General features: G+C 35.8%; 1 protein-coding gene across 1 annotated transcript in view; it reads left to right on the forward strand.

Annotated features, from left to right (window-relative positions):
* LOC100127100 (1-cadherin) overlaps positions 1–14,268 on the forward strand; it is a 271,341-nt gene that overhangs the window by 241,102 nt on the left and 15,971 nt on the right. Inside the window, exons 14-18 of the mRNA XM_021351441.3 lie at positions 3,468–3,659; positions 4,741–4,896; positions 8,265–8,462; positions 10,128–10,344; positions 11,094–11,312. Coding sequence (XP_021207116.2) covers positions 3,468–3,659; positions 4,741–4,896; positions 8,265–8,462; positions 10,128–10,344; positions 11,094–11,312 — 982 coding nt within the window. The remainder of the gene's footprint in view (positions 1–3,467; positions 3,660–4,740; positions 4,897–8,264; positions 8,463–10,127; positions 10,345–11,093; positions 11,313–14,268) is intronic.

A 14,268-nucleotide genomic window follows, 5' to 3' on the forward strand; every position in this document is an offset into this window, starting at 1 on the left:
TAAAATTCGTTGTAAAATGATATATAAATTGTTTTAAAATTATCAAACTTCTAAAGTGTTTGTTCCTGTTATCTTGATTGATGAATTGAACCTATTAAGAATGTATTCACACTTTCGACTTTATGGATCGTAGCTACATCCAAATATTTATCGAGAGTGCCACTGTGAAAACTTAAAGTAACGAAAAAATAATTCACAGATGAAGTTTCCATTTTTTCCCTCTGCAAAATATATAAATTCAATTTTAACCCTATGTAGCCAATATCGATCTGTCGTCGCGAAGTTCTAAGTAAATTATTAGTACCTTATTTGATTGGATTTCTGCTAGAAAAGCGAAATGGATTTCAATTGTTAAATTAATAAAAAATACCAAGAAAACATCCCTCGTAACTAACGTTAATGGAAGAAATCAACAGTAATCGAAAGAAATTCGCACAATTCATTTTGATCCAAATTAAATTAATTTTATGGCATCGAATGATTTCGATCGTTCTTAGAAAACTGTTCGGAAACTTGAAAAACGTCATTATGAATAACTTGTGCCCTTTACCGAGAATGGTCCGAAATTTTCCAATTCCCTACTGATTTGCATTCTTAAATAAAGATCCCCAATAAGCATTCGTAAATATTTAAGCGGCAACCTAAAGTTCTTTACACAGCGAGGATCCAACAAAATGAAAAAATGAAGAAGAAAGAAATTCAAAGGTTTTTAAACAGAATCGTTTCTGCCTATATGCGAAGAAATTCACATTGCATGTAAATACTAGTGCCTACATAGAGCAACTTACAATTTAAATCGCCAGTATTACCTTTGTCTTTGTATATACGATATTCCCTAACGGTACTAAAGATGGGGGCTAATCGAAAAATCTAATCTAATAATTGTTTTCTATTTTGGTTTTGGTATTATGACTTGATCTATGTACTCTATCCCGCCAATTTTAAGGAAGTCATATAGGTTTGAGAGTGGCATAGATGTTGGAAATTTCACAACTAATTTTGATGCTATTCACCCAAAAATCATTCATGCAACTAAGTCATGTTCAGTTGAGACTTCGACTTAATGCAAAGCGCTGATTATATTTGTGTTGTTCATAGGTCCCGACAGCCATTCAATACTTATCTTTTATCTTCTTCTTCTATATATATAAAAATGAATTGCTGTTCGTTAGTCTCGCTGAAACTCGAGAACGGCTGGACCGATTTGGCTAATTTTGGTCTTGAATTATTTGTGGAAGTTCAGAGAAGGTTTAAAAGGTAGATAAATATGAAAATGCTCGGAATTAAATAAAAATAACAATTTTGTTTTCCCTTTGATGTGTCCCCCGTCGGATGGATTCCTTTTGTTTGTTCTATACAAAAGTTTAGGTCTTTTATTTATCGATTGAGGCAATACGAAGTCTGCCGGGTCAGCTAGTGGGTAATAAAAATAACGTGTTATTCTAGTGCAATTTTGTCACGCGAAAGAAAATGGATTCGCTAGTTAGTTCCCTTATCTAAATCATACGTTCGATAGTAATATATGGCCATTAAAATGTTAATTCTGTTTTAATGAAAGCAGTTTAGTGCGTGAATATAAACAAGGATTACGCGGCGTGGCGGTTTTTACGGTCTCCGCCCTGATTTCTAAGTTACGACCCGGTTTTGTACTTCTTACTTAGCGGATTGGTTTTTGTACAGAGTGTGGGAAAAGTGTATTGCTCGTTTATGTGTAACGGTTGATTTCGTTACATCGCCTTTGATGAGGCCTTAAAGGTTTTCAATGATTTTATTTAACACCGGTATTAAGAAGTTAGTGGAGTTCATAAATATCACATGGTCTCTGTTATGTTTCTGTTAGAGCGTTTTCTTTTTATTGCTTAGATGGGTGGACGAGCTCACAGCCCGCCAGGTGTTAAGTGTTTACTGGACCCCATAGACATCTACGACGTAAATGCGCCACCCACCTTGAGATATCAGTTCTGCAGCCCCGCATTAGTGCTTCGCGGCAGAAATAGGCAGGGTGGTGGTACCTAGTCGCGCGGACTCACAATATATCCTACCACCGGTAGCGTGTTAAGTAATGTCTGTTTTTAGCGCAAACCACATTTCTTTCGGTTGATATTTTAATCACTTTTGATATTGCGGAGTTGCATCGACTTTCGACTTGCGAAACGGTAACCACAGCGCGTCCTAACGCCAATAAAAATACAATAGTTCTCTGTTTGTTCTGCCAACGGTCCACAACTTCAGTTCGTTCATACTAAAATCTCGTAGTACAATTAAAACTTTTGCGAATCTCGAATTACCAATGGCCGTGATCGATATTCGCTCTGTGATTTAATTCGATTAGTTATGTTATAGTTATTGTTTGATAGTTTTAATAACTCGTGAACGATCCTTACATTTCATTCGTAGCTCTATAGAGTGATAATATGTCCACGAAGAAAATTCAACTAAGATATTTAATAGTAGTCGAAATATGTCAGGTTTTTTTTTATTCTTTATGTATTTTATACTTTCGATGATAGGACACGATCAGTGTAGTTGTAAATGTGATTTTAAAACAGCGGAATATATGAGAGCATATCTCGATTGAGTTGTGTACATAGGTAACTTAATGAAAAAATCTCTTTTATACGGATCCGCGTGAAACAATTTTAGACAGCTTATTTAAATAAGCCTTATTCTAAAAATGGTAGCATCTTTATTGGAATAACAATAGAGTACAAAATTAAATCTTTCGTTATCTATACAAGGCCAAAATTAATTGTTTTTTATGTAACTTAACACGTTCTGGATATAAAACATTGCTGATTTAACAAACTTGTGATGTACAAGTATTTAAAATAAAAAACAAGCTCTTGAGTCTTCTGCCGATTCTCTCAACGGCAAAACAGGCATCAGAATTTTTAATAATGCCGTCACGTTTTAAAACCGCTGTGAGAAGGTCCATTTAAAATAAAACTTTTTGATTTCGTTTAAAAATTATGATCTCACTAAAAATCGATAATTAATATAATTATTCGTTAAAGTGATAATCGTTGAAGTTTCGAATAGTTTTTCTCAGCGTTAATTGAGACGAGCACAGGAATAACATTGAAGCAAGCCTGCCCTTTAAAATTACAACGCGCTAGCCGTCAAAGGGCGTCGTATTTCCCTTGTTCCGGTTTAATTACTAAATGAATTGGAAAATTAACACGGAGAATATCCGAACCGGATAAAATTGCTTTAATTAGTTATTCGAGATTTTATGTGTGTAAAAGTTTCGAACCCAATCCCGATTTCTCGATTGCGGGAAATCGAATAATTATCAAATTAATGCATAGTTTTTTTTTTTTTTGTTTTTTTATTTTTTTTTTTTTTTTTTGTTGTTGTTGTGTTTAACTTCACTTTGTTGTGATCTGTGCCGCCTTTCAAATCTTCGAAAAATCAAAAACGTACTATTGATTATGTCTGATCTGGTATAACATAACTTGATAATGCAGGGCGAGGCACCAGACACGGAGATTGGTAGGGTGTTTGTCGACGACCCCGACGACTGGGATCTACCGGACAAGAGATTCATGTGGCTGCCTTCATACGAGCAGAGGAGCCCGTACTTCGACGTCCACAGCAACACGGGCATGATAACAATGAAAGAGGGAACCCCTAACGGCACCTATTTGTTGAGATTCAATGTAAGTATTAAAATATATTTTTTAATTTTTATTATTGCTTAGTTGTGTGGACGAGCTCACAGCCCACCTGGTGTTAAATGGTTACTGGAGCCGATAGACATCTACAACCTAAATGCGCTACCCACCTTGAGATATGAGTTCTAAGATCTCAGTATAGTTACAACGACTGCCCCACCCTTCAAACCGAAACTTCTTTTTTATCTGCATCTTCTAAAATCAAAGCTGTACCAAACTTCTCTAGAATGGTAATGCCAATAGGATATTACGTTTGTAAGACGTTGTTATAATTATCAACAATCAAATTTTTTTAGCATCATGAATGCATCTCATAATAATTAGTTAAATCTCTCGTCTACAAAACTAATTAATAAAAATAAAATGCATTTTTTTACTGTATTTATGTAACATTAAACAAACAGATTGCTTCGAACCGAAAAACTAAACATTAAAGCAGGAGCATACCAGCTAAAAACGCCATCCATAATCCAAGTGTCAACTTTAGAATTTTTAAGCTGCGAAAGCTTTTAATCCCTGGCACACAGAAAAGCTGTTTCCACACAAGCTGCTGCCAGCTGTACTGACGCGATATAAACGCAATATAATCATATTGTCATATCATAGATGTCAATCATATCATAGATACATAATATTAAGGAACGAATTACGCAAAGCTAGGCAATGATATCACTGATATAGACGGTAGATGAAGAATAATCAGATGGTGTACGAGAGGGCGAGCATACCGTCTCTTCTGGTAAATAGTACAAAGAAAACAAATCACAAATAACTTTAATTTTATTTATTTATTTATGTACACACAAAAAAGAAGACATAGTACAGAGTAATAGGAAAATTATGTACAAAGGCACTGCTTATTCCTTTGAGAAATCTCTTCCAGCAGACCTGCGAGAGGATTATGAGAATAATAATTAAAAGTGATGAGTGTGTGTAGAACAGCTAAAATAACTAATACAACATGAGAATTATAGTAATGCACATACACATAGCAAATATTGTGAAACTTGAATACAAAATATTATGTACAGTTTTTACAAATGTAATGACATTTGTTTTCTTACAGGTAACAGAGGAGAACGAACCCATAGTCGCCTTCCATTGGGTCGAGGCTACAGTCAATGTGACGATCAAGGAAATACCAGAAGAAGCCGTCGACAAATCTGGGTCAATTCGTTTCGTTAACGTCACCGCTGAAGACTTCATCATACCTGAGGAGGATGTAAGCATATATTATTATTAACACCAGCCCTTTTGACGTCTTCTCTTATCTGAGCTACTGTAACTATAGGAGTTTATATACACTTACTTTACTGGTGATAGGACCTCTTGTGATTACTGGTGGTAGGACCTCTTGTGAGTCCGTGCGGGTAGGTACCACCATCCTGCCTATTTCTGCCGTGAAGCAGTAATGCGTTTCGGTTTGAAGGGTGGGGCAGCCGTTGTAACTGTACTGAGACCTAGAACTTGTCTCAAGGTGGGTGGCGCATTTACGTTGTGGATGTTTATGGGCTTCAGTAACCACTTAACTCCAGGTGGGCTGTGAGCTCGTCCACCCATATAAGCAATAAAAAATAAAATAAAAAAATCTCGGTGTTAATGTAAACGCCCAGTTAAGACTAACCTAACGCAAAACGCTTCTCCGTTCGTAGGATTCGTATGTCAAAATTATCACATGCTATGTTACATATTATATTATCTCAATATTTTATATGATAATCAATGTTTATTCGAACGTATTTTGATTGCTCTTTTATTAGCTAGGTATGTATGTATGTTTGTTTGTAAGTAACAGAGTTTTTTGAACGTCATTTTTAACGACTTTAAGACGTCTTATTAACTTAAAAATTGGCAAACGCATCAAGGACCGATAACTATACAATAATGTCATAACTTATTTTTATGATAAAAATATTAAATTAATAATTAGTTAGACAAATTTCCTTCTAATTAAAACTAGCATTCATTTGAGGATTTTAGTACCATTATTTGACGAATTTCGGTTAATAACACAATGTTTTCACTCCTTTGTGTGTAATTAATTACAGCCAGACGTGTGAGGGAATAGTTTAAAATAGAAAAATCATTCCCTATACAACGTCCCCAAAGTACATACTTTCTACAATAGTAGTAGTATATAAATATCTTACATCTGATACGTGCAATAAAATGCTAACACATAATAAATAACCCAGAATAATGTTCGCCGTAAATTTCTAAAATTATATCCTAACTTTACAGTCGTTGTAAATTCTATGCATAAAATTTACATGCTAATTTTTTTTTTCATAAATGTGTAACATGGAAACAGCGTCGAGTTTTAGTTTCAAAAAGATAAAGCAATTATTATTAAATTATTAAAAATGTTTATGGGAATTTCACCTCTCACACCCTATATATTAAATGTATGGTCGGCTAATAGATTGAATGGGATATCTTAAGTGCTATAATTGCTATAATCCGGTGACCAAACAAATCGAGATGGTGCAGATCATTTTACTAACTACATACGTATTTAGTAATTTTTTACCTCTCTAAGCACCTGTCATTTTTGTAAATACTTTGACATTGGCAAAATCAATGTCAAAAGCGTTGGAGCCAAATTATCTAAAAGAAGAAGAAGAAGAAGAACTACATACGTACAGTAAATATATTTTGTGTTATTTAATTCAACCGTTTCAATTCAAATCCAATATAAAATTTAATGGCCAAATTTTTACATTAAAATGAAGACTGCCTAATAAATTTAAAACCCCAAACTAAAACAATAATTAGAACATACCGTTCAATAATTTTCGGGATAAAAATGTAAATATATCGTCCTTCTAAGAATACAGAGTATACAAATTAGACAACTCCGATGATCGTATCGTCAGAAGCTAATAATAATGAATCGCGGCATATAATACATATACTGGTGGTAGGACCTCTTGTGAGTCCGCACGGGTAGGTACCACCGCCCTGCCCATTTCTGCCGTGAAGCAGTAATGCGTTTCGGTTTGAAGGGTGGGACAACCGTTATGACTATACTGAGACCTTAGAACTATATCTTAAGGTGTGTGGCGCATTTACGTTGTAGACGTCTATGGGCTCCAGTAACCACTTAACACCAGGTGGGCTGTAAGCTCGTCCACACATCTAAGCAATAAAAATATATATCACAATTTAATTTGCTGATTAAACAAGTCGAACATCTATTTTTGTTCATAAATTTTGAAACTCAATGCCTGTAACGAGTCATTCATGATCCGAACAATTAAGACGGCTAACTAGACTTTAATTCAGACCAAACATAAAGAGGTCTGTATCCAAGCGACCTTGGCCCAAATTAAGCTGACACTACATCCAGAGATCCATTCAACTACTAACGAGGGAACGTGATGTAATTGGTCATACCAAAACTGTGAAGGGGGTAAATGAAGCTTCACTTTTGGTGTGAGAACCTCGTGAATTTCGTGTAGGATTAAATTATATTGGGTATAGATGAGATTTGAAAAGAAATGGGAGTTATTGGAATTAAGAAAGCGTTGTGGCCTAAAGGATAAGACGTCCGGTGCATTCGTGTTGAGCAATGCACCGAAGCTTTAATCCCAGGCGGGTAACAATTTTTCTAATGAAATACGTACTCAACAAATGTTCACGATTGACTTCCACGGTGAAGGAATAACATCGTGTAATGAAAATCAAACCCGCAAAATTATAATTTGCATAATTACTGGTGGTAAGACCTCTTGTGAGTCCGCGCGGGTAGGTATCACCGCCTTACCTATTTCTACCATGAAGCAGTAATGCGTTTCGGTCTGAAGGGTAGGGCAGCCTTTGTAACTATACTCAGATCTTAGAACTTATATCTCAAGCTGGGTGGCGCATTTACGTTGTAGTTGTCTATGGGCTCCAGTTACCACTAATCACCAGGTGGGCTGTGTGCTCGTCCACCCATCTAAGCAATAAAAAATAAAAAAAAGCTCCCCTTTACATGTCCTGCTTCAAACCTGGCTTATGGAGAGTACACAGCGATAGACAGCAGCTTGGCTATATCCCCGGCATTGCAGACGTCCATAAGCGACCACTCACCACCAGGCCGGCCATATGCTCGTTTGCATACTGGGGCGATAAAAAGATTGTTATTCCGTGTCCAAATTTGATAAACTGAACTGTTAGTGCTCTCTTAGTTTGTCGCGAGTCCTTGGTATAATAATTAAAACTACTTTTTCGCTCGAATCTCGCGTTTGGTATTTTTATTATATTACTTTTGGTCGTTTAGAATTCTTAAAAGCTTTCGTGATAGCAGTGGACTAAGCTGTTATTCGTCGACATTTTAATATTGTGCTAACAACCGTCTATTTTTTTTTCTTTTTGTTTACTGTAAATCGTAGAAATAGGGACAAGTAAGTAATATACATGAAATTAAACTGAAAAAGACAATTCAAGTATGAATGATTAGATAGATTCACTTAGAAATATGAATTAACGTACAAAAGTCGGTACGTGCCATCTTTAAAATTTGTACGCAATGTAAAGCTTATGTTTAGCAAGTTGTCGCCAAAGTACGGAGGGGTGAAAGCGTCAATGTATTTTATTGTTTTGTAGGGTACCAGTAAAAAGGATAAGCTCCATCGTCGTCTAGCCCAGCTGTACAACACTTCCTTGGACAACGTAGACGTCTTCACGGTATTCAGCAAGCCGACTGTGAAAGACATGTTTTTGGATGTGAGGTTCTCGGCTCACGGCTCGCCTTACTACTCACCAGAGAAACTTGACAGCATGGCGGTTGGGATACAGGAGAAGGTACGTTGACTTTGTCGACGCAGTTCAAAAAATCGCAAGTCTTTTAGAGATTTTTGAGCTGCGAACGATGGTCAAAATAACTTCTATGACGCTATTGTTTTGGGAAGGGGATTTTGAACGAATAAATTTTGGGCCAAAACCAGTTCAAATTTAAGTAATTTGGTAACATTATTTTGTAATACAGCTTGTTATCTTAATTAACGCTCTTGTTAGGTCCGTACCTAACCATGTAACGGAATTTATTAACCTGATTTGCATTGACTTCAAAGCGTTAGATTAACATGAAAATTTGTCGATGACGATACAATGATTTTATAACTTCGGCCTAATACCCTGATCGGCCTAATACCCTGATTCTTTTTTTATTTTTCTTCGCTTTTTCTATTAAATTTTATGTTTTGAGTGATAAATTTGCGTGCAGTATTACTAAAGCTAGGGGACATCACTTCATAAAAGCCCTCAAGAGTAGATTAAAGTTTTAATTACTTTGATACGACAGTTGTGATATCCATCATGCCTGATCGAATGGTTGCTTCGCTAATAGGAACTCGTGCGGCTTGAAAACCGTACTACCTATAGGGCTATGAAGTTGGGAAAGCTGGAGATCATACCTGCTGCATAATTATATAAACTATTATCATTAAGATCCTAGTGACAGGGTATATTGTGTTTCCGTACGGGTAGGTATATCCTGCCTATTTCTGCCGTGAAACTGGTTCGATGGCTGACACAGTTATTACACCATATAATTGAGACCCATGGCGCGTGAGTTCCTATAATCCAGCGGTCGGGAAACTTTTTAAATTATTACCCAAAAATATTTTTGTGTAAGTTGATATTAACCCCATGGCGAAGAACAAAAAAAAATTAAATCGCTTCTTTTTAGCATCTTTCATATATAGCTATAGCTCCCATGATAATTTTGGAAAAAAAAAATATTTTTTCGTTTCGTTTCATTTCGTTTCATCGAGTTTGAAATCACAAAGATTCTAAAGAAGTTTCACTTCAATATTTTTTTTTTTTTTTTTTTTATTTTTTTTATTGCGTAGATGGATGGACGAGCTCATAGCCCACCTGATGTTAAGTGGTTACTGGAGCCCATAGACATCTACAACGTAGACGCGCCACCCACCTTGAGATACAAGTTCTAAAGTCTCAGTATAGTTACAACGGCTGCCCCACCCTTCAAACCGAAACGCATTACTGCTTCACGGCAGAAATAAGCAGGGCGGTGGTACCTATCCGCGCGGACTCACAAGAGGTCCTACCACCAGTAATTACGCAAATTATAATTTTGCGGGTTTGATTTTTATTACACGATGTTATTCCTTCACCGTGGAAGTCAATCGTGAACATTTGTTGAGTACATATTTCATTAGAAAAATTGGTACCCGCCTGCGGGATTCGAACACCGGTGCATCGCTTCAACACGAATGCACCGGACGTCTTATCCTTTAGGCCACGACGGCTTTCCTTTTTACTCACAAAAGTTTCATTGTTACCCCCCAAAATTTCATTTTACCCCATTTGTGGTAATTTACCCCGGTTCCCCGACCGCTGCTATAACTCCTTAATATGAAATTGGTAATGCAAAAAAAACCTTTGAAAACTATGTCCAACGGTGATGTTTTCATAGCACAGTGCAATACTAATATTTTTTTTTAGCTGGAAGAAGAACTCCAATCAAGAATATACATGGTGCACATCGATGAGTGTCTGATTGAGAAGGAGCAATGCGAGGACTCATGCCGTAATGTGCTCATAAAGAATAACGTACCGCTTTCCGTGTATACCAACACAACTAGCTTCGTAGGAGTCTCCGCGAGGGTCGAATCCGAGTGCACGTGTGATGTACAGGAGCCACTGATTTGCTTAAACGGAGGTAAGTTTAATAATGTAGTATTTGAACAGCTAGCTCATCTAAATCAATCCATACGCGGTTAGACATAAAATTGAAAATATGTTGCAAAAAATACTGTACTACTGACTGAATTAGCTAAGTTGCAATTTGAGATACATACCATGAATATTAGGGGCGTGTAAAACAAATTCAAATCTACTATAATATTAAAGAAGACCTTCACGCGGCCGATGACCACAAATACTGGAAAGATATAACAAAAAATATAATCCTGTTTAAACATGATGGTCACGACCCTCAGCAATAAGGGAACAATGCGAGAAAGAGGCAATATTAAATAATAATATTGAATATCAATGAGGAGCAATTTAAGATCAATCATATTATCAATCATTCAATCACATTATTAATCACATATATACACATTCACACACACAAACACACACACAAACCCACACACACACACACACACACACACACACACACACACACGCGCATAATGACCTTCATAAATGATAACACCTAATGATCTCTCAACACTAGTCAGCAGCATCTGTTCACGACTTAACCTAACCTAATGTATCTTAAGAAGGAGGGAGCCTGGAGATCAGTAATACAGGTCTTCGAACCTAGTACCGACTTCAGCTCTTTCAAAGGCTTACAAAATAAATTATAAGGTTAATTTCCATTTGTATTTGTACTATACCTTTAAGAGAGAAATAAATAAATAATAATAATTATTATTATTATTGTTATTTAATCGTTCACAGGTACAGCTTTTGCGGACAAGTGCGAGTGCCCCGAAGGTCTGAACGGACCTCATTGTGAGCAGACATCGATCGGTTTCCATGGCGACGGGTGGGCCATGTATGCACCGCCTCCCGCGTGCCACGAGGGCAGGGTCACCCTGACCGTGACCTCACATTCCAAAAATAGTCTTGTCTTTTACATGGGGCCTCTGAAGCACAATCCGTTGTTGAACGTTCAAGGTGAGTAAAGAAGGTTCTAGAATATGAAATTTACATTATAAGAAATTTAATCCAATTCGAGCGCAAGGAATTTGTAGTGTTCAACAATATCTACAGAAGTTGATGTCTACAGAATATCGATCAGAATATCACCTGAAATATCGAAAAATAAAAAATAAAAAATGTATATATAGATACTGTAATATAATATAAGTATACGCTTTTGATAGAGTAGTTGAATCATATAATATACTAGCGACCCGCCCTCGCTTTGCTTCGGAAACATTAAATTTTATTATAGATAGCGGAGTCTCGCCATGTTGCGCGCGGTACGGTACGTTTGATTTGATTTGATTAAAAAATAACTGCGGGTGACGTCGCGGGGCAAAGCTAGTCTAAAAAAAGTAACCTAAGTTACTCCTTATATTATCAGCTACCTATTAGTGAGAGTCTCATCAAAATCGGTCGAGCCTTTACAGAGATTAGCCGGAACAAACAGACAGACAAAAATTGTAAAAAATGTTATTTTGGTGTATGTACCGTATATATATTCATATGCATGTAGTAAAAAGCGGTTATTTCAATATTACAAACAGACACTAATTTTATTTATAGGTATAGATTATAATATTAAACTTTTAGTCATGGAGCAAATAAAGTTGCTATGTTTGCCCGTTGTGGAATCGATCATATAACCCACGGCCCCGTAATCAGGGGCGCTAACTAAGCCTCCGAGAGTCAATGTTTTCTTCGTGAAATGTGTATATCTAAAAATATAATACAACTTAGTTATAATCAATGAACGATATTTACATAAACTATGGAACTTCGAATTTTACAAATTAGAACCGAAAGTAGTCTTGTCAATAAACTAGGACTAGACTATAAAACTAGCAGTAAAACAAGTGAAGGTTGTAAAAATCTCTTCAAATTATCTCAACTGTATTTTTGTTGGCTTAGCCAATATTGCTTTGGGCACTGCCAAATTGCCAATCCGGATAAGTAGACTTATATATACTGTGGAATTTCGCAGTTTCACTGTTGACTTTTTGATTTTTTTATTTACTTTGCTCTTGGCTTGGCTTATTATCTGTAGAGAAAATACTTCGAGTGTAAAATTTTCGATTAGCCTCCAATATATTTTATTGTTGATTTTATGTTCAATAACAATAACTATGGTAATAGATAGTAATAAATGTGAGATATAATGCTTATAACGTAAGAATCAAACCAGAATATTATTTATTATTTCAGTATTGCAAAGAATATCATATGAACAGCGAATGTTTTCCCGATTTTTTCCTCAACGCATCTCCTCAGATGCAGTTGTGTGCAAAACATTTGAACATTTTCCATTCAAAATACTCTTCTTTTTGTTATTACATCACGACTTAAGTTCGTTTGAGGTAGGTTCATTAAACGAACAGTGTTGCCAGCTAACTAGTATTCGACTTCCCGGCAACGTCAATGTTGCCAGCAATGAATATGTCACTGTGAATTGGCGTAACAACTTGAATAATGATTTCCTGACGAAACTCACAATAGACCTTTATTCCAAGCGGGGAACGTCGTTTTTACTTTTATTTGGGTCGAACGAAGAATAAAAATGTTGCAATATTTTGTTTCACTACGTGGACTTTTACGCAACTGGTCATAATTAATTTATTATGAACATCGTGATCTATAAGGATTCGAAACAGTTTTCAATGACAATCATTAAAATTACACACGGATTTTTTTTTTTTTTTTATTGCTTATATGGGTGGACGAGCTCACAGCCCACCTGATGTTAAGTGGTTACTGGAGCCCATAGACATCCACAACGTAAATGCGCCACCCACCTTGAGATATGAGTTCTAAGGTCTCAAGTTTAGTTACAACGGCTGCCCCACCCTTCAAACCGAAACGCATTACTGCTTCACGGCAGAAATATGCAGGGTGGTGGTACCCACCCGCGCGGACTCACAAGAGATCCTACCACCAGTAATTACGCAAATTATAATTTAATAAGTGGTATTAATTATTAATTTAATAAGTGGTATTCTCTAGTATTTGTGATAATTTCATTCGTTTTAAGTAATATCGTTTCAACGGGGCTGAGATAACCCTACGAATCGGGACTGTTAGAAATCTCAGTTTTAGACTAACTAGTCTTTTTTAATCTAACCCTTAAAAACACGATGTAGGTACGTCTGCTTCGTGGTAGAAATACACGGGATCTTGATAGGAATCTTGAATTTTTACTTCCATTAAAATAGTTACAATACATACATCTGAATATTTAATACGTGAAGCTAAAACCTTGTATCTCTTTTTACGAAAATTGCGCGGACGGAGGAGCATAAAATTGGCTACAGTTATTGAGAATACAGAGAAGGGGTGCAGAATGCTAATATTTTTTTTACTCAATATGCATTAAAAATATTATTAATCAATTTAAAAAACGTTACACACACTACTTTAGTGTGTGTTACTATCTATACACACTACCATGTATTTGAAACAACACATTTATTCTTTGTTTATTGTCAAACTTTTGTTATTCGTTTTTGTTTAAAGTCTGTGGTTAAATTGAGAATATATTATATTGTTAGTCTTTAATATTATAAAATATGTCTACAGTGTAGTCAGCATAATGGCTAGTCTTTGACAATAGAACCATAATAATGTTTAAATATAAATTTTCAATTAATTATAGTCGAGTTTCGACTACTGGGAGATCACTAGTTAGTAATTATTATGAAGTTGCTTGGAAAATATTATACTTAACACTAGGCAGCAGCTTGGCTCTGCCCCTTGCATTGCTAATATCCATGAGCTACGATACGATTTATTTTTAGAAAATGTTTTATTCGTGTTTTCATTAATCAACTCTTCCCGACATCTATTGGCGAATAATAATACTATTTTTCTTAATTGAGGGCAACTAACCGCTTTAAAGACACAACAAGATGGCGTTATCAAAAAAAAAACCCAT

This window comes from Bombyx mori, chromosome 7 (genome assembly GCF_030269925.1).
Source record: "Bombyx mori chromosome 7, ASM3026992v2".
Classification (NCBI taxonomy): domain Eukaryota; kingdom Metazoa; phylum Arthropoda; class Insecta; order Lepidoptera; family Bombycidae; genus Bombyx; species Bombyx mori.